A 19,948-nucleotide genomic window follows, 5' to 3' on the forward strand; every position below is an offset into this window, starting at 1 on the left:
TGATACTTTCTCCTTGTTTTGGTCTTTTATGTTTTGGTTTCTGAGGAGCATTCTCTTCCTGAAGAGAAACACAGAAAAGGAGAGGAAGGTTTAAAATGTTGAGCATGATTTTTAATGCTGAAAGAGAAAAGTCTGAAATTTTGATCAGTGTATCTTTACACATTGAAATGGATTAATGTTACAAGTGAAAAATTGGATTGTGGACCTCAGTAGATTTAAAGAATGTGCTTTGCAAACGTAAAGTCTTACTCATTATTTTTCTTGTAACTACTGTTGATGTCCACATCAGTATGAGAATGGGTGGACACTGCTCAGGTTTCCTAATGCAGAGAGAGTAGTTCAGCCTCCCTTTTTTATTGTCTGAGCATTGGAAAAATGGGACTTGAAATTTTTGAAAACTGTCTAGGATCTGCTTTTAGAGATTGCCTATTTTTTTGATATTTCTACTTACAATACAGACTTTGGCTCTGTTTTGTGGTGACAGCTGTGGTGTGTTCTGTAATGTCTGTGTGTCAGTGGAGCTGTTGGATGTTAACTCAGTCCATGCACAAAGTGCTGAAGGTGATTCTGCATCCATAAAACACATGAGCTGTGTTCTTATTAATATTAAACCCTGTATATCTTGAATGTAGAACCGTCCCCTTATATAATGATCACATTGATCACCATCAGTTTGTGGGGCTAACCATCAGCCAGCACAATAAATACCATGGTGGGGAAAACCCTGAAATAAGTTCAGCTTTTTGCATTGCTCAACAGGCTGGCTGCCTTCCAGATGCATATTTGGTGGTTTCTTGGTTTTTTCCCGAATTGAGAATGTTTTAGGATTGAAGTTGGTAGTTTCTGCTAACCCTTACTCAGAATCAGAGTTGCACACATCCTGCTTTCTGTTAAAAAATGAAATTTGTCATAAGTGAAGTACAAATAGTTTTCAAGATACGTCATCTCCCTTTTTCCTATTTAAGGAAAAATTTTTATTAAATTTGTTAAATTTTCTGTAAAATACATTTGTGAGAAATTGGAATCCATTGTAATGTTACCTGCAGATGCATTCTAATGTTGCTTTGGTTTATTTCTCCCCTTTTTTTAGGCTTCAAAATACATCCCTGATATCTGTGTTATCAGGGCAGTGCAAAAGATTGTTTGGGCATCAGGTTGTGGGTCAGTTCAGCTGGTTTTCAGCTCGAATGAGGAAATTAGTAAAATCTATGAAAAGGTAAGAATTCCTAAGCAAATACTTTTCTGTAAAACTTTGTTTATGAAAGAGTCTGCTGACCAAGTCAGGCTTAGAGTGTGGAGAGCTTTTAGGTGGGTACCTTGGTGATGTATTTCAGAGTGTAGTACGTGTCATTGTCATACCACAGTTCAATGTTCTAATCCAAATTGCTTCTCTCAGTAACTGTTTAATTGTAGCTTCACCCTGATGTCAGTTCAAAAGTGCATCAGTTCTGTAAGAAGCTGTAACACATGTTCAACCCCGTTAGATTCTGTATCTAAATAAGGAATAAGTATTTCTTGCAATGCCAGTTTTTCTTGTCTTCAGACTTAAAAGGTCTGTTCTGCAGAAGTTGATGTAACACATACGTACAGTCTAGAATGAGAAATGAGCTAATTGATGGGAAACTACCTCTGAAAAGAGGAAGAAGAGGAGGCTCAGAGGTGACCTCAGCAGTCTCTAGAACTACCTGAAGGGAAGTTCTGGCCAGGTGGGGGTTGGTCTCTTCTCCCAGGCACTCAGCAATAGGACAAGGGGGCACGGGCTCAAACTCTGCCAGGGGAAATTGAAGTTGGAGATCAGAAAAAAATTCTTTGCAGAGAGAGTAATAAGGCATTGGAATGGGCTGCCCAGAGAGGGGATGGATTCCCCATCCCTGGAGCTGTGGCACTGAGTGCCATGATCTGGTAAAGGGACTGGAGTTGGACCAAGGGTTGGACTTGATGATCTTGGAGGTCTTTTCCAACCCAATCCATTCTGTGATTCTGTGAAAAAAAATAGTTGCTAAGCCTGTATGACTTTTTTCCCGGTATTAAGTAGATTTGTAAAACATCTTGATGACTTCACATGTGTTTGACACTCACAGCTAGGAGTTGGGGGTTATACATCAGTACAGGATCACACACCTTGTGTTGAATGTTGCTTACAGTTACAGGAAATAGTAATTCGTATTTTGGCAGTGATTTTTTAAAAAGTAGCATTTTGTTCTCTCAGCATCTTCACCTCTTCATCTTATAAAATCAGGTATAGGACTGCCAATAGTTGCCTGAGGGTAAAATGGAAAGGAATACATAAGGGACTTTATTCATGGGGGATTAGCTGTTGTGCTTAAATGAGCAATTAGAAGAAGAATATTTACGGCAGCAAAATGCAACACCTTCATCTTGCATAGTGGCATGATGCTTCTGCTGCTGTGAGCATGACTCCTTCATGAAGTAACCTGGGGCTTTGGGGGTTTTTAGGTGATAAAATGGCACATTAAATGTGATGTAGTTGGTGTAACACTCCAGGCACACAGATATGTCTTGTATCTATGTGTAGGATGTTTTAAGAGCAGTACTAGGGAAAATACACCTAAAAGAAAATAGACCTAGAAGTGCTTTTCTAACGTTTTTCTGGCTGAAAATATTTCAATTCTGTAAAATTGCTTTGAAAGCAGTCATCCCTTGGAGGATTTTATGGGTTGTTTGGTTTTTTGTTTTATTTATTCTTATTAAACCTTATATGGACATTGTAATAAATGGCAGCTGTATTTGGTTTATGCCAGGCAAAAGGGAAATAAAAATTGAAGGGAAAAATTTGAAACTACAAAGAGGAAGAAATTGCAGAAGTAATAAGGGGGAATAAAGTCCCCTTTGCTAGTATAACATAAAAAAGAGGAAAAACTCGTGAAGATTCTTTTAGAAGTTGTGAAGACAACTGTGGCAATGGAGGAGACAATTGGTCAACATGTTCTTGGGTTATTGGATCGGTCTGGGAAAGTCCAGCCATCCAAACCAGCTGGATGGGACACAGAGACAGAGGTAAAACCCTGTATCCCTGTGAATGTGAAAAAGAGTCCTGTTCCTCATATCATGGTAGTAGCATGGGAGATGATGATGGTAACATGTGGTCAGAAGCAACAGATGGACTACTGGGTCAACATCTTGCAGAAAGTGGGGTGGAAGTAGATCCTGAAAATGAAGAGCTCATTCTGAATATTTAGTTCTCAACTACAGGCAGCTGTTGAAAAGCTTCTGGAAGCTCTCAGTGAAATTTCAGGTCAGCTGGAACATGCTGAAATCACTCAGACAGAACTCATGCAGGAGTCCTTCAAAAAGCAGCAGGAGGCCACAGAATTTATCAAACATCAGGAAGAGCTACAAGAACATCTTAATGAGGAAACCAAAACCAGAGAGCAGTTGGCTTTGGAGCTCAGTAAAGCTGAAGGCCTCATTGATGGTTATGCAGATGAGAAAGCATTTCTGGAAAAACAACTCCAGGAAAAAGTCGATGTAATTGACCATCTAGAGCAAGAGCTGCTGTGTACAGGTAACTAATTGCAGGAGTTAGAGGCTGAGCAGCAGCAGGTCTGGGAAGAAAAAGAGTTACTCTCCAGACAGAAGGATGCCTTGAGAGCAGATGTGGGGCCAAAAGAGCAACAACTTCTGGCGAAAACAGAAAAACTGATGAAAGAAAAAGTTGAAGTACAGCATCAAGCTGAAAAAGAGTATGACGACCTTCAGAAGCAAGTGAAAGTCTTGGAAATAGACTTGGAAGAACAGGTCAATCATTTCATAGAGCTAGAGCAAGAAAAAATGCAGAACTAATGGACTTAAGGCAGCAAAACTGGGCCCTGGAAAAACAACTTGAGAAAACAAGAAAATTTCTAGATGAGCAAGCAATTGACCGAGAGCATGAGAGAGATGTGTTCCAGGAAGAGATACAGAAGCTGGAACAACAGCTGAAGATTCCACAGAGGAGTCAGCCTGTCAGTGAACATCAGACAGGAGAGGTTGAACAGTTAACAAATCATCTCAAAGGAAAAACAGACAAATGCAGCGAGCTTTTGCTCACTAAGGAGCAGCTTCAGAGAGATATACAAGAACGAAAGGAAGAAATTGAGAAGCTGAAATGCAGGATAAGAGAACTGGAACAAGCCTTAATCATCGCTGCAGACAACTTGCAAAAGGTAGAGGAAAGGAAACAGTTTGGCACAATCATAGTAAAGGGAGAGTTACCTCTTGAAGTACAATTGCAAACTGAACGAGAAGCTGTGGACAGAAAGGAAAAAGAGGTCACGAACCTGGAGGAACAGTTTCGATAAAAATTAAGAAGTTCAGCAATTGCACATACAGCTAGAAATTCAGGGAAAGGAGTCCACTACATGCTTGCAAGAACTTGAACAAGAGAACAAATTATTTAAGGATGAAATGGAAATACTGGCACTAGCTATCCAGAAATCTGAAGGTGCCACCATAAAGGACCAGCATTTAGTGGCTGAGAGGCTCGTGAACATCATGCAAGAAAAAGAGCAGGAAATAATATCATCTTCATGAACAAATTGCAAAACTGCAGCAGCAACTTGATGGCACAACTGGCAACAAGGTCATTGAAGAGTAAAATGAACATATACGGGAGCTTGAAGTCCAGGTAGAGTCTGAAAAGTGAACAAGAACATGTGAAAAAAAATGATGAGGAAGTAGAGCAGTTAAGTGATGTAATTGATCAGCTTCAGCAGGAACTGGCAATTATTGAAGAAAAAATACCTGCAGACATTACTGCTTTTCAGATGGCTCCCAAGTTCAGAGCCATCTGAACATTAACTCATTGGTTATAGAAGTATTTGCTAAGTGTGTTGAATAGAGATTTATCATTAAATGTTAGTGTAAGAACAAAAGCAGACTGATTTTTGTGGAATCAGGAATGACATCTCAGGATTCCTAAAAACATCAAAGGCTACAATGGGAAATGTTTTTGAAGAGGCATTCCAGAGCAGTCCCATCAAGAATAACTTCTGAAAGAATGCTGAGCACTTAAAGAAGCTTCTGAACTTAAATGGAAAATTGAATTAAACTTTAAAGCTAAGATAATTTAATTTGAGAGCATAACTTGTATGGAGTCTCTTCTGCCTCCTGCCTCAAAAAGTTCTTATATGGGAGTCCCTTCCTTGGCAGAAGATAACTGTGTGCAGCTGCCAGTGGTGTCACTTTGTTAGTCAGAGAAGGCTCCTGGCACCTGAAACACTCAGATGTGGAGAGATGTGGAGAGACCCCTCAGCTCGTGGTGCCTGACTGTAGGGAAGTGCTGCACTGAGTACAAGGTGCACTTTGCCTTTCTGCTGGAGCCCTGCAGCCCTGCAGAAACAACTTTCCTTTCTGGACACTGCAGAGCCTGTGCAGTCCTGAACTTGTTCAAAGCACCTGTGTTTGCTTTGAGGTCTCAGGATGTGTCAGAATTGCCATGACCTCCCGCCACAGTGTGGGGACTGTCTCTGGATTTGTAGCTGTTGCACAAACACAAAATAGTGTTTGTTGCCAGGCTGAGGCATCCTTTGGCCTGTTCACAATTAGTTCATCTTTTCTGCATTGTAATCCCTTCTTTCTCCCTACGTAATCTTGATACTTTTCCACATATAAAACAATTAATTAATTCATCTAGTTAATGTTGCTAACTTGCATGATTTGTAAGTCATGAATTGAGACCTGAACACATTCAGTTGCTCCAGAACTTCTTGAAGCTAATTACTTTTAGATGGGGGAGAGGGCTTGCCATTATTCTCAGAGTATTTGTTTTGGAAAAATATGCCAGAATCAACTCACTTGATTCAAGTGTGTAGTTGAAAGAGGAACCTCTGTGCCAATTAGCAATAATACTAGTTTCTATTTCAAAAATCACCACAACAGCTATGTTTGAAATTTTGTTCAGCCCTTTCATGTTTCTAAAAAATAGTAGAGTAATGAATAAATGCTAGCAGTATTAAGAAGCTTTTGGTCAATTAAGTTGTGAGTGTCAAAGCCTTGTAAAACTGGACTTACTGGTGAATTATCCAGCACTAGAGCCTTTCTCAGCTTAAGGAGTAAATGTTCTCCAAACTTTAAACTTCATGTTCTGAGTAGTAAAGAAAAGCTGAACAAGAAACCCCAGCAAACCCCCAGATACAAACAAAGAAACAACTCCAACAGTAGTAACTGATGTAACTTCTGCCTGCCAGCTTTCCATTTAAATTCTGGCTCCTTAAGTTCATGCTTGGGGTCTTCCTTTGAGGAGAAGCACAGTACTGGAAGTTCAAGTCTTCCCACACAGTGCTTTAACTCAGATCTGAGTGGAGTGCATATAATACTTGGCACTGATAATCACTTAGTATATAAATTTGTGGTTTGTGTTTAGTGCATATACCTTGGAGCCAGTTGGGTTTCCTGGGATTTTTTTCTATACCCACTTTGCGCACTCTTGTTTGTTTTCACAGACAAATGCAGGAAATGAACCAGACATGGAAGATGAACAAGTTTGCTGTGAAGCTTTGGAGGTGATGACCCTTTGTTTTGCTTTGATTCCAACGGCACTGGATGCACTCAGTAAAGAGAAGGCATGGCAGACATTTATCATTGATTTACTACTGCACTGTCACAGCAAGTAAGTTTTGGTGTTTTGGTTTTTTTTAAAATCACATCTAACTACTTTATGATTAAAAATTAATTTGAAGCCTAAATGCAAAGCAGTGACTTCTTATTTAAGTGATTTTTCTCTGCAGCTGTCTTAATTATTGTTAGCCTATATAAATCTAATTTGGATACCTGTTCTGAATATCAGTCCCATCTTCTTACTACCCATCAGGAGATATTGTCAAGCCAGATGGATGGATGTCTGATAATGTGCTACTGATGGCTGTAGAACAAATTATTTACAGTAATAGATACTTTGTGTTTTTTAGAAATAGTGTGAATATTTGCTACTTTAGAATATTTAAGTGACTTAGATAATAAGGAAGAACTTTCCTGTTAAGAAAAGACAAGGTACAGTAGTAGCAGTTTGAGGAGAGGGGGAAGTTAAGATTTAATCCTCTGGGGTTTTTGGCATTGAAGTGGTACCCTTGTGTCACACCAAAGCTGTCCCCTGGTGCAGCAGCAGCATCTTGGAGGAGCTCTCAGCAATGTTGGGGCACAGGTGGACAGGGAAGGAAGATCAGTGGGAGCTGCCACAAGCCATGTGATTGAAGTGCCCTACAGTGCTGTGGTAGAGTTCAGGGGTCTCTCATTATCTCCAGGAAATTCCTATGAGTCTCCTTAGGCAGCATCTGTGTTATGGATCTTGTCACTTTTAGCCCATCTGAAATCATGATATGAAGTATAAGGGTGCGCATTCTTAGAAGCCGTCCAGGAGAAAAGGTTTTTTATGTTGTTATTAATCATGGTTGCCAGTGCTTGGAAGTCTTACTAAAGAGTTAATTTTAGTTTTTTAAGATACCTCACTCATGTTTGATGAATATTTTAACTTTCCTTTGAGAAATGGCAGAGATCAGAAATTAGTGACATTGTCTTAAGCCTTTCAGTACATTTTAAAGGGAGTCAGAGTGTGGAGTGCTCAGATGAAATGGGGTCAGAATTTCAGCACTGTGTTTTGGAGTTTTACTTTTCTTGGTAAACAGGTTGAAAATTTTTATATTCAGGAATATTCACCGTAACAAAAGGATCAATAGTATCACCAGAGTATCTCTTTACAATGATCAGTTTGCACACACTGGTGAAACTGAGGAGTGTTACCAAAATCCCACAAGCTTTATTAGTTTGCAGCTTGTTGTACAGGGGTGTTGAATTTTCAGTTTCACTGAAGCTTGCCAGGATTGCTGTTTGGAAAAATAGTTCATACTGTCAGTACAAGAAGCTACCACTGAGCTCTTTTCTCTCATATGCTTGTAAAGGTTGTGATATATAAATTAATCTCATTTAGGATGGTGCATCTGTTCATTATTACATGATAGAAAAGGATAAACATGATAGAAACTGCTTTGTAACTGAAGATGGGGAAATTGAGCTAAGCTGCTAAAAAGTTCCTGTTCTGAATTAATGTGGAAACAAATTAGTTTTTGCAGTGCAGAGAAAGTTTAGCAAACACCAGACAGAATTCTGAATATCCTGCCTTTTTCAACTATTATTCTCTACTCTCCTATGCTCCGTCAGAGAACAATGTGACAGAAATATGTATGTGAGAAAATCTTTTTGGTGCACCATAAAAGACAAGGAAGATGATCAAGTTCAGATCTCACAAACAGGATCTTTCTGGAAAAGATCCTATGGATTGCTTGTTTTTCAGAGGTTGAGTTTGGGACTTGTGCTGTTGGCTCAGAGCATAACCATGCTGCCTTGAATTTTGAAACAGTGCAACATGTTTGATACTAAATGCTAGAGCCATTCTTCCTCTCCAGGATAATTGATTTATAGTGGTGTCCCCTGTGTGCAAGACTGGCTTAGTCCACAGTGGATTGCTGAACACTTAGTCCTAAATAATCCTGGAACCCAGAAGTCTTCCACTGATCTCTGCAAAGTGCTCAGAGCAAAGTGCTTATTTATTTATGCCCTGAATAACTAAAAATTCTCTGTGCTGGTGTAAAGCAATGGCTCTCAGACCCAGTGAGGAGGCTGATTTCTGTTAACTGACCAGAAATCTGTATCCTGGAGCTTTCAGTAGGACAGGATCAGGTTGCCTGTCCTGTGGAAGGTGCTTGACCTCCAGCTGTTTCACAGGGTGAGTGTGAGTTCATCGTGCAGCTCATGCCCTGGGCTGCACAGCTCTGTGCTGTTGTCACGTGTCTAATACAGCATGACAGGCCTGTGCTGGGGCAGGTGCTTCTCACTCACAATTCCCTAAGAACTCTTAATTGTTGTAGGCTCACAAAAACATAATAGATATATCCAAACAGTGCATCCTCCTCAGAAATGTAACAGTGTGAGGTGTGTGTTCGCTTGGTCACGATTCTCACTGTGGGAAAATGCCACCTGTATCTATGTCATTCTACCTTCGAGTGCGTGGTCCTGAGGGACTGTCTGTGCGGTGTGTGCCAAGCAGCTGAAGGATTGCATCTTAAAATAAAATTCTGTGAGAAGTTTTGTGAAAACATCAGCAGTTGGACCCTGTAAAATGTCAGTTATTGTTAAGAACAATCCAAAGCTCCCCCACCCTACAGTCCTCTGCAAGTTGGAGCAGTATAGGAGAACTTGTAGAGATCAGAGAAGGGTGACAAGGGAGATCAAAGCTCTGAAATTACTTCCATCTGAGGAACAGCTGAATAGCTGGGGGCACTTCATATTGGAGGAGAGATAAATGGTGGGAGGAGAATACCACAGAGACCCTTAAAATCAGAAGTAGCAAAGGGAGAACAAATAGAGAACAGTATTTCTTTGTGTAAGACCTTCTTGGGCATTACATTTAAGCAGTGTAAAACTTCAGTTTGGAAATGGTTTGAGGGGTTCTTTCATGAACTTGTCCAGTGAGGGCTATGAAATACTGCTTTGGATAGTCTTCCTGAACCACAAATTGTTAGAAGCTGAGAGAACTTTCTGGAGTAGTGTGACTGCATCTTCTGTGTTCTTGTGTGCTTTCCTTTGTCCATGGTACCAGAGACAGGGTGTTCAGCCAGGTGTGTCTTTGCTCTGACGTCAAGGTTCTTGTGTATCTTTGAAACAACAGGTAGCCACACATGAAAGAACTCTGAAGGGAATGGGATTTTTTGGTGTGCTTTCCCCACTTCCCTCATGGGCAGAAAACAATGACAGCCACACCAGACACTGCAAACTCCAGTTTTTCATATGTTGAGAGACTTCCATAAAGCACAGCACTCATTTGTAGTCTCTTCCCACAGAAGCAGAGTTGATCCAAACAGTTTTTACAAGACATAATGTTCAGACAATTAATCTTACAGCTTGAAAGAATAGGATGTGCCTTAAATACTTTTTTACTGGAGCTTATCCATTGCTGCGATTGGATTAAGTTCTGAGATGGAAAATTTCCTTTCATTAAAGCCACTTGAATTTTCAGGAAAGTCATCTTTTCTCATTTCTTACTAATGATAAATTTTGATCACTTGAGGATGTTCGGCAAAATGCTGTAGTGATGCATAAGAGCAGTTTTACTGGGGTAGTTCTGGTTTGTCTGTCAGGTAGAACTGGTGCTTGATTAGGAAAAAGAATTCTTTAGTATTGCAAATTGCTTGTTGTGTTACACAGTAAGTGTAGTGGTTGGGTGCTTGCAAGTTTCTTTTCCTTTACCTTTAAATATTTGGTTTGTGGGAAAGGTTTTGTAATAGTAGTTCACATGTCTGAAATTTCACTTAAAGGAGGAACAACATGATGGGTAGTGAATAATTAAAATATTCCCATTTCTTACATTATGTTCAGCTTCAGAAAATTACATTAAGCAGATAAGCACAAATTTAATTTTTTTTAATGTCCTGTTTGGATAGGGAAATTGAATTTAATGTTTCTATTAAATGATTTGCAGAACTGTTCGTCAGATGGCACAGGAGCAATTCTTTTTAATGGCTACCAGGTGTTGCATGGGACAGAGACCTCTGCTTTTCTTCATTACTCTGCTGTTTACTGTTCTAGGGGTAAGTTTGTAGAGATAAAGGCTTGAGTACAATGTGAATTTCTGTAAAACCTAATAGGATAAAATATTTGTAAGAAAAGACAAACTGCTGTTAGCAGCAGTCATTAAAGTACAGATTCCTTTTGACCCACAGGCAAACAGAACAGTTGATTTCCATTGGAGCCAGATGGGGCGAAAAGGGACTTTTTTGTGTTTTCTGATTAGAACATGAACAGTAACTTTTAATATCTGCATTTGACCCTTAATCAGTGCTGATCTTCAAATAAAAATCAGCAGATGGATAGATACCTACAGTTACTGCCTTCTCTTACTGGGCCTGCCAGGGCCTTTCTGTTCCGTGTGCTCCTGTTCTTGAATTTGATCACTTCAGTGTTTGTTTGGTTTTTTCCTACTCAGGTATAGAAACTTCTACTAAAATAGTCGAGGAGTCCTTCATTAACAGCTAAATACAGTTGTCAACTTCTGAAAGGTTAAAAATTACTTCTTTTCTTTCATGTTTACTGCCAGGCTGAGGTAAAATGTGTTGGTGTTGCACTGTGAGAAGAAGGGTGTGTGAATTCTCTGTCATTTGTGTTTGGTTTACACAGAGTACAGCGAGAGAGAGAGCTAAGCATTCTGGAGACTACTTCACTCTGCTGAGACATCTGCTTAACTATGCTTACAACAGTAATATTAATGTACCCAATGCTGAAGTTCTTCTCAATAATGAAATCGACTGGCTTAAGAGGATTAGGGTAAGTTTTAGGGTCAATTTATTCCTTATAATTAGCTGCTTGCTGCTTTGTTGCAAAGTGCAGTTTTAAGCTTGGTAAATGGGTGTTATTTGGAGTATCCTGACTTTCTCTTCAATGGCAGGATGAAGTAAAAAGAACAGGGGAAACAGGTGTTGAAGAAACTATTTTAGAGGGTCACCTTGGAGTAACGAAAGAGTTGTTGGCATTCCAGACACCTGAGAAGAAATACCATATTGGTTGTGAAAAAGGAGGTGCTAATCTCATTAAGGTAAGTTGAAGTTTTCTGACCAATGGAGGGGTTTTTGTCTTCGGGCATTTCAGGTTTTTGCGGGGCTGAGGGGGAAGTGTTTTGCTTTTTGTTGGTTGATTTTACCCATAAATAAGTAAAAAGAAACTTCACATCTTGTGGTCTGTCTCCATAAAAGTGCTTCTAATTGGAGTTTAATGCTTTCTTTAGAAATAATTTTTGATTTCATTCATAAAGTGTACTTAACATTCTCATTCTTATGATATTCCAGTACTTGACAAACATCACACAAGGATAGTGAGCTGGATACAGGACAGTCCTGTACAGGTTTTCCTGCATAGCCATGTACTGTCTTCTCTGCTCATGTTCTTAGTGCTATTAATGCTGATGGCAGGTTTGAACAAATGCATCACATCTGAACGCCTCTTTAATCACTTGTTTTCTTTGTACCTCTGATATTATATAGCAGGAATGTTGGATTTTTCAGCACTAATTGATAGGGAGCTTTGTAGATAATACTGGTTTGGCAAAGGAAATGTTTTACCAGTCAAGTACAGATTTATTTTTAACTTGCTGTGGAGAGGTGGGTTTGCAGGGAACCACTTTTGAATGGAGATATTCTGTTCTAAATTTAAAAGCTCGTTATGATGTTGGTCTCAATTTTTACTCTTTTTTTTTTTCGAGTACCCTTCTTGTTCTCAGACATTCATTTACTTAATAACTCTTACTGTCTTAGAAAATAATGTGCATTTCTGTGGTAACAGGTGATTTATTTTCTTTTTTTTTCAGGAGTTGATAGATGATTTCATCTTCCCAGCATCCAATGTTTATCTACAGTACATGAGAAATGGAGAATTGCCTGCTGAGCAGGCCATACCAGTCTGTAGCTCCCCAGCCACCATTAATGCTGGCTTTGAGCTCCTAGTTGCACTTGCAGTTGGATGTGTGCGGAATCTCAAACAGATTGTAGACACCTTGACGGAAATGTATTACATAGGTACAGCAATCACTAGTATGTAATACTTTTAATTACCTATTCTCTACTTTTCAATGTATGTATCAAGTATAGGTTTTGTTTATTATGCTTTGAACCAGATGTTGAGTTTTTTAGTTTGTGGTTCGTGGCTGCTTTTTATGTTGCAAAATCAGACTGTCAAAATCTAGAAAAGGTTGTCAGTGTAGCCTTTATTTGTTCTTCATGCAGTAAATGTACTGACTTGCATTACATGGTTGCATCCAAATTACAGCCCAGTCACTTGCACAGGCTGACCCTTCCTCTCCCAGTCTCTGACTACTCCCCCTTGTCCGTACCAGCTCCCAGGAACCTCATTCTGTCTGTATCTTCTACTTCTGTCTCATCAGGCTCATTGTTTCAGGCTCTGCCTAACCCATCCCAGAACCTCATCAGGTATCTTCGGCTCAGTTTTAGTGCCAGTCTCTTGGTTGCTCACCTAATTGGTCATTGTTGTCCACACACAGACACAGTCCACTGTCCTGTTTCTCTTTTTAGTTCTGAACTCATTCTCTACTTGTTGTAGTCCTTCCTCAGGCATTTTTTCTCTCAGTTTTGGCCTTGTCTCAGCACAGCTCTGCACTGAAAGAACTTTCTCCTTCTCAGGGGAGAAAGATTACAACAATTACAGGATGTACAAAAACTTGCCATTGTTAGTACTTTAGAAGCCAGGAGTCAAGTGAAACTTGGACTGATTTTCACAAGGATGGCAAAAGGCTCATTCTTAGCATAAAAAGTATGTAAGACTTTCTTAGAAATAAACAGACAGGAGCATATTTTCTTCAGCCCTGAGTGGAATAGTGAAACCATTTTGGCTGTAATACTAACAGGGACAGGGAAAAAACTCAGCAACAATCAAATAAAAATCCAAACACCATCAAACCAAACAAACTCCTGCTCATATGGGAAGAATGGCAGGGAGAGCTGGGGTTGTTCAGCCTGGAGAATAGAAGGCTCTGAGGAGACCTTGTTGTGACCTCATTACTTAAATATGGCTTATAGGAAAGATGGAGACTTCTCTACCAGGGCCTGTAGTTACAGGACAAGAGGCAATGATTTTAAACTGAGAGAGAAGTAGATTTGTATTGGACTCAAGTAAGAAATTCTTCGCTATGAGAGTGCTGAGACACTGGGGGAGGTTGCCCAGGGAATTGTGGGTGCCCCATCCCCAGAAGTGTTCAAGGCCAGGTGGGATGGGGCTCTGAGCAGCCTGGTCTGGTGGAAGGTGTCCCTGCCCATGGCAGGAGGTTGGAACTGGATGATCTTTAAAAAGTCCCTTCCAGCCCAAACCATTGTGTGATTTAAAAGAATGTTTAAACTCAGAGAGTTCAGGAAAACTGTAAGCACCTAAAAACAGTATCCCAAAGTGGGAATTGTGCACTGCTGCTCACCATGGCAGTGCTGCTTGCTTGGATGGTGCTATCAGTGAGTCATTTGAGGTTTTACAGTCTCTTCCTGTGTGGTTCCATCTCAAATGAATAAATGAAAAGGGCAGCTTTACGGTGTTCCACTCTTCCTCATCCTTTTTTCTTCACCCTTTCCTATTGGGAAGTAGTGTATTTCTTGTCACTTCACAATTAGAAGGATTTCATGGCATTTCCTTCCACTGAGGTATTTGATGAGCACGATGGATCACCACATCCCAGTGGTATGTCAGACAGAAGAGACAACACATGTGTGAACTGTGCATGCTCTGTCATCATAGACCAAGTTTGCTTGTAAACATGCATGCTCTCTTATGTCAGAATTTTTTGTGTTAAAAGCACAGAACTACAGGTTAGCCAGGAAATTATGATCATAAATGTACTCTGAAGAGATGTGATACATATTTTTAACTCCTGAGTCTTCTCTCCCAGATCCCTCTCAAGTCATAGAAATTGCATTTCCTAAAACTATTCCCCATCCTGGCAAGGGAAAGTGAGGCTTAAGTGAAATTTTGTAATTTTAAAAGGATTGTAAATTTTTGGAAGGCTTAAAAATTGGTTATATATTCTAGATTCATTCAACTGAATTTTTCAACTACGAAGTTTGCTGGTATTGAGAAAGGACTTCTGTTTCATACTTAATTATGAATTTCTGTCTAGTCACCTCTTTAGTTATGCAATAGAAGAAAATGTTGTAATGTTAAGATTGCAGGTAGAACTGTCCTTCATAGAAGTTGTGTTAATTTTAGCAATTAAGTTTTCTGGTGCAACATTTGTTTTATTAAACTGCACTATGATACAGACTAATAATAATTCTCTGCAACTGCCCTTAATACTGCATTGATGTTCTCCATATTTTATAACAAAATAGTTCCCTAATCACATTCTGCTTTTTTCTTTTAGCTTGTGAAGCTCTTACAGAATGGGAATATCTACCACCTGTTGGGCCTCGACCACCAAAGGGATTTGTAGGGCTAAAAAATGCTGGTGCCACTTGTTACATGAATTCTGTCATTCAGCAGCTGTACATGATTCCAGCCATCAGGAATGGGATTCTTGCCATTGAAGGCACAGGCAGTGATGTAGATGATGACATGTCTGGGGATGAAAAGCAGGACAACGAGGTAAATTTACTTATGTAGAATTGATTCTGTGAACAAGGCTGGAGAAGAGACTGGAGCACAAGTGCTGTGGGGAGAGGCTGAGGGAGCTGGGGGTGTTTAGCCTGGAGAAGAGGAGGCTCAGAGGTGACCTCAGCACTGTCTAGAACTACCTGAAGGGAAGTTCTGGCCAGGTGGGGGTTGGTCTCTTCTCCCAGGCACTCAGCAATAGGACAAGAGGCCACCATGGGCTCAAGCTCTGCCAGGGGAAATTGAAGCTGGAGATCAGAAAAAAATTCTTTGCAGAGAGAGTGCTCAGGCATTGGAATGGGCTGCCCAGAGAGGTGGTGGATTCCCCATCCCTGGAGGTTTTTAAACTGAGATTGGACATGGCACTGAGTGCCATGATCTGGTAAAGGGACTGGAGTTGGACCAAGGGTTGGACTTGATGATCTCAGAGACCTTTTCCAACCCAATCGATTCTATGACTTATATTTAAATTGTAATCCTGTTTTTATGAAAAGGTTACAACAAATGTCAATTGTTAATCAATCACTTTGATTCCCACTGATAGCAGTGGGGAAAAGAGCATAATATGTTGTACTTGGGTAGGCTCTCCACCACAGGGGCAGCTCAGAAGCTCCAGGTTTGCAGAATTCCTCCCCATGGATTTGTACTGGAAAAGCAACATGTGTTATTTCTGCCACCCGAACTCTGTTAATGCTTACAAAGACAGTATTTGTTTTATCAGCTGAGAGTATGAAACACCTTAGATTGTTGAATTAACCAAGGGATACAACAGGCTGTGAGACAGCTGCCTATCAGTGTTAATTGCACAAATTTCCTTCTACTTTTCAGAGCAATGTTGACCCACGAGATGATGTGTTTGGTTACCCACACCAGTATGAAGACAAACCAGCACTGAGTAAAACAGAAGATAGAAAAGAGTACAATATTGGAGTTCTGAGGCATCTCCAAGTAATTTTTGGTCATTTAGCAGCTTCCAGGCTACAGTACTATGTACCAAGAGGGTTTTGGAAACAATTTAGGTAAATACAAAATTTAGTGTTGACTTTGTTCACTGGATCATTGAAATGCAACAAAACTAATTGTAGTAGAAAAAATGGTGGTAGTGTAAAGTGTAAATTAGCAGAACTTGTGCAGCATTGCATTTGTTATCCTACCTTTTCACCATTCTGTAGAAGTCTGTTAATAAACCAAAGTTTTTATAGGAGGGTGGTTATTCTGAATTTTAGCACTTCTTGGCCTTGATATTAAGACTTTGAATTACCTATGAAGTTATACACAAAAACTTGATTTTTTACTTACCAGAAAGTGTCAGAGACAGTATAGGTAGTGGTATCCTACATGAAACACCAGCAGATGTTTACCTCAGTAAGAAGGAGGGATTAATAGCTTGAATAGTTGGGGTTTTATTAGAAAAGAAATTGTTGAAGAACAAAAGCAAAAAAATACTTGACAAGAGTGTTCTTTCATTTTCAGACTTTGGGGTGAACCTGTAAATCTCCGTGAACAACATGATGCTTTAGAATTTTTTAATTCCTTGGTGGACAGTTTAGATGAAGCTTTAAAAGCTTTGGGCCATCCAGCAATGTTAAGTAAAGTTTTAGGAGGGTCCTTTGCTGACCAGAAGATTTGTCAAGGATGCCCACATCGGTAAGTGGTTAAGATTTTGCTCTTTTTTTACAGAAAAACAACCTATGTTTGTATCTTCATAAAAGTGATTAGAGTCAAGAGTGGTTTGAGGTTTTGGGGGGAGGTTGGGTTTCTTTTTAAAGTGAATAGATTTTGCTACCTTATTTTTTCTATGATCTTAATTTGTGTTCAAGTGTCTTGAAATGATTATTATTGTTTCTAATTTGCAGGTTGCATGTGAGTGTATTGATCAGGGCAGGAAAAGATAAAGCTTTTTCATGTTAAAAGTGAAAACTATTTAGGAACCAAAAGCAATGTATCAAGACCTGGCCAACAATCTTTTTCTTAAAAAGTTTTCTGCTATTATTTGTAATTAACTTAAAATGTGAATACTGAAATTCAGCTTTGTATAGAATATATAAAAGTCACACCTATACCAAGTCAGACTGCCAGTCTGTCACTCACTGATGATGGTGATTAGTGAAGGAGTAGAAGCAGACATTATTAAGTTGTAATTCCCTGGACTTTTCATCTGTCCATATATATCCCATTGTATATCTCTGTTCAGGTGGATGATTAAAATTGCATGCAGGATTCAAGATGGCCTGATCATGAACTTGTCCTTTTTCAGCAGTTGGCTTTTATATTATTGTGTTTAATTTCATATCACTATCAGTTGGCCTTTTTACTGTTCAGATCATGTGTGATTCTTAAACAACACCCATCTCTGCACATCACCATTGCAGATTCTCTTTATTGTGAAAATTAATATTTGCTGTAGCTTCAGTTAGCAATTAAAATACAGGGACAAACTGGTGCAAAGGGGCTTTACTGTGGTAATGTTTCAGCTTCAGTTGAGCTCACGTGTGAATTGGAAGAATTTATAAGTGGCACATCTCGTTCCACTGGTTAAAATGTGTGACTGGAATTAAGTTGAAATGTTACAAGGTAAAATGAAAGTACTAATCTTACTTTATATGCTGTGGGTAATTAAATGGCAGACACAGATGTGAAGCAACATGAGTTGCCATTCATTCCTGAGATGTGTTATCCTGAAGTATTGTCTGTCCTTTTGGAACTCCAGTGGGTTTGTGTGGTTGTCCTTATTAATAAATATGTTACCCTGGTTGTAGTTTAGGGAGGAGAAAACTGATGGTAACTAAACTGTGGGTTTGACTGTGACAAATTAACAGCATATCTGTATTTTGTAAGGTATTTAATAGATGAATGAATATTACTATTGATTGAGGCGTTTCTAAATATTTATTTATTCAGCCTTGGAGGCTTGATTGCATATCAGAGAAACAAGCCCTTCTGGATTATGTTGCAATAGGTGCCACTTGTTAAATTTATTCATCACTTCTTTATAAAAACAAAAAACTGTTTCCAAGATGTATCAACTGTTGTCTCTCAAGCATTTTGTTGGTAGAAATTTGTTTGAAGGTTGTATTAGAACATGGTGTGTCAAAGGCAGTCATAAATATGCAAAGTGGTTTTATGAAGGCAGCTACTCATTTTTTTTCCAAATAGAAAATACAAAGCCTTTTTGTTTGTTTGTTTGTTTAACTGAAATCTGTTTGAACTGTTGTCTTTAGGTGTGATACAGCATTTGTGTTTATCATTCAAATTCCAGACTGTTAAAATCAACAGTGGAAAAAGGGCTCTGCTCTGCTCTCTGTGCTTTTCTACTCTCTTGGTTTGCCAAGTCTGTCCTGTTACTTCAGCTGCTTTAAAAATGTGATTTGCTAAAAAGATCAACTTCCACGATCTGTTCAGTGAACTGGAGACAGAGAAGTAATTTTTGTGATCTTCATAAAATAACTATAGTGAGTGCAGATCAGAAAATACAGTGTGCAGATCCTGTAATGTAATTGTAGGAAGAGTACAATAAAAAAAGAGTTCAGTTCTTTTTTTGCTGCCTTCACACTGTAGCACGTGTAAAACACAAAACTGAACACACATATACCTTTCTCACACATTTGCCTGTTCATTGGTAGGTATGAATGTGAGGAATCCTTCACAACTCTGAATGTAGATATAAGAAATCACCAAAACCTTCTTGATTCTTTGGAACAGTACGTCAAAGGAGATTTATTGGAAGGTGCAAATGCATATCATTGTGAAAAATGCAACAAAAAGGTAATGATTCCTTATGTATTAAATTTGTGCACAGCTGCAATACAACAGCTGTACTGAGTTCAGTCTTAGTTCATGTTGAGGGGAAAAAAGTCATCCTTTGGTCACTGAATTTGGTATTTGGTGAGAGTGTATGAATGGAAACTTAAAGAGAGCTGTTCATGTCCTTTTTTAGGTTGATACAGTGAAACGCTTGTTGATCAAGAAGTTGCCTCCAGTTCTTGCAATCCAGTTGAAACGATTTGATTACGACTGGGAAAGGGAATGTGCAATCAAATTCAATGATTACTTTGAATTTCCACGAGAACTGGACATGGAGCCTTACACGGTGGCAGGCGTGGCAAAATTGGAAGGGGATGACGTGAATCCTGAAAATCAGATAATACAAAACGAACAGTCGGAAAACGAGCACTCTGGGAGCACCAAGTACAGGCTGGTGGGGGTGCTGGTGCACAGTGGCCAGGCCAGCGGAGGGCACTACTACTCCTACATTATCCAGAGGAATGGCGGGGACGGGGAGAAGAACCGGTGGTATAAGTTTGATGATGGAGATGTGACAGAGTGTAAAATGGATGACGATGAAGAAATGAAAAACCAGTGTTTTGGTGGAGAGTACATGGGAGAAGTGTTTGATCACATGATGAAGCGAATGTCCTACAGGCGCCAGAAGAGGTGGTGGAACGCTTACATTCTTTTTTATGAACGAATGGACACAATAGACAAAGACAATGAACTAATAAAATATATTTCAGAAATAGCTATCACCACTAAACCCCATCAGATTAAAATGCCATCAGCCATCGAGCGAAGTGTGAGGAAGCAGAACGTGCAGTTCATGCACAATCGGATGCAGTACAGCCTGGAATATTTCCAGTTCATAAAGAAGTTGCTTACTTGTAATAGTGTCTACCTAAATCCTCCTCCAGGTTAGTATGTTACTGTGGTAATTATGGATTAACCTCTTGCAGGAAGAGTTTTGATTCATGTGGTCATGAATTTGTCAAGACAGGGAAAATCTTGTGCATTCTGCTTTGATTATTTTGTCCTCCTGGATTTCTGA

General features: G+C 39.4%; 1 protein-coding gene across 2 annotated transcripts in view; it reads left to right on the forward strand.

Moving 5' to 3' along the window:
- Positions 1–19,948, forward strand: part of USP9X (ubiquitin specific peptidase 9 X-linked) — a 102,624-nt gene that overhangs the window by 67,943 nt on the left and 14,733 nt on the right. Inside the window, exons 25-35 of one of the 2 annotated variants that reach the window (XM_071565605.1) lie at positions 1,091–1,216; positions 6,444–6,610; positions 10,472–10,580; positions 11,167–11,313; positions 11,435–11,581; positions 12,350–12,557; positions 14,900–15,120; positions 15,955–16,145; positions 16,600–16,773; positions 18,750–18,891; positions 19,064–19,814. In XM_071565605.1, coding sequence (XP_071421706.1) covers positions 1,091–1,216; positions 6,444–6,610; positions 10,472–10,580; positions 11,167–11,313; positions 11,435–11,581; positions 12,350–12,557; positions 14,900–15,120; positions 15,955–16,145; positions 16,600–16,773; positions 18,750–18,891; positions 19,064–19,814 — 2,383 coding nt within the window. Of the gene's footprint in view, positions 1–1,090; positions 1,217–6,443; positions 6,611–10,471; positions 10,581–11,166; positions 11,314–11,434; positions 11,582–12,349; positions 12,573–14,899; positions 15,121–15,954; positions 16,146–16,599; positions 16,774–18,749; positions 18,892–19,063; positions 19,815–19,948 lie in introns of both variants that reach the window. The other variant, XM_071565597.1, reaches the window with a different exon arrangement.

The sequence above is a fragment of the Pithys albifrons genome, chromosome 1, assembly GCF_047495875.1.
Source record: "Pithys albifrons albifrons isolate INPA30051 chromosome 1, PitAlb_v1, whole genome shotgun sequence".
NCBI lineage: Eukaryota > Metazoa > Chordata > Aves > Passeriformes > Thamnophilidae > Pithys > Pithys albifrons.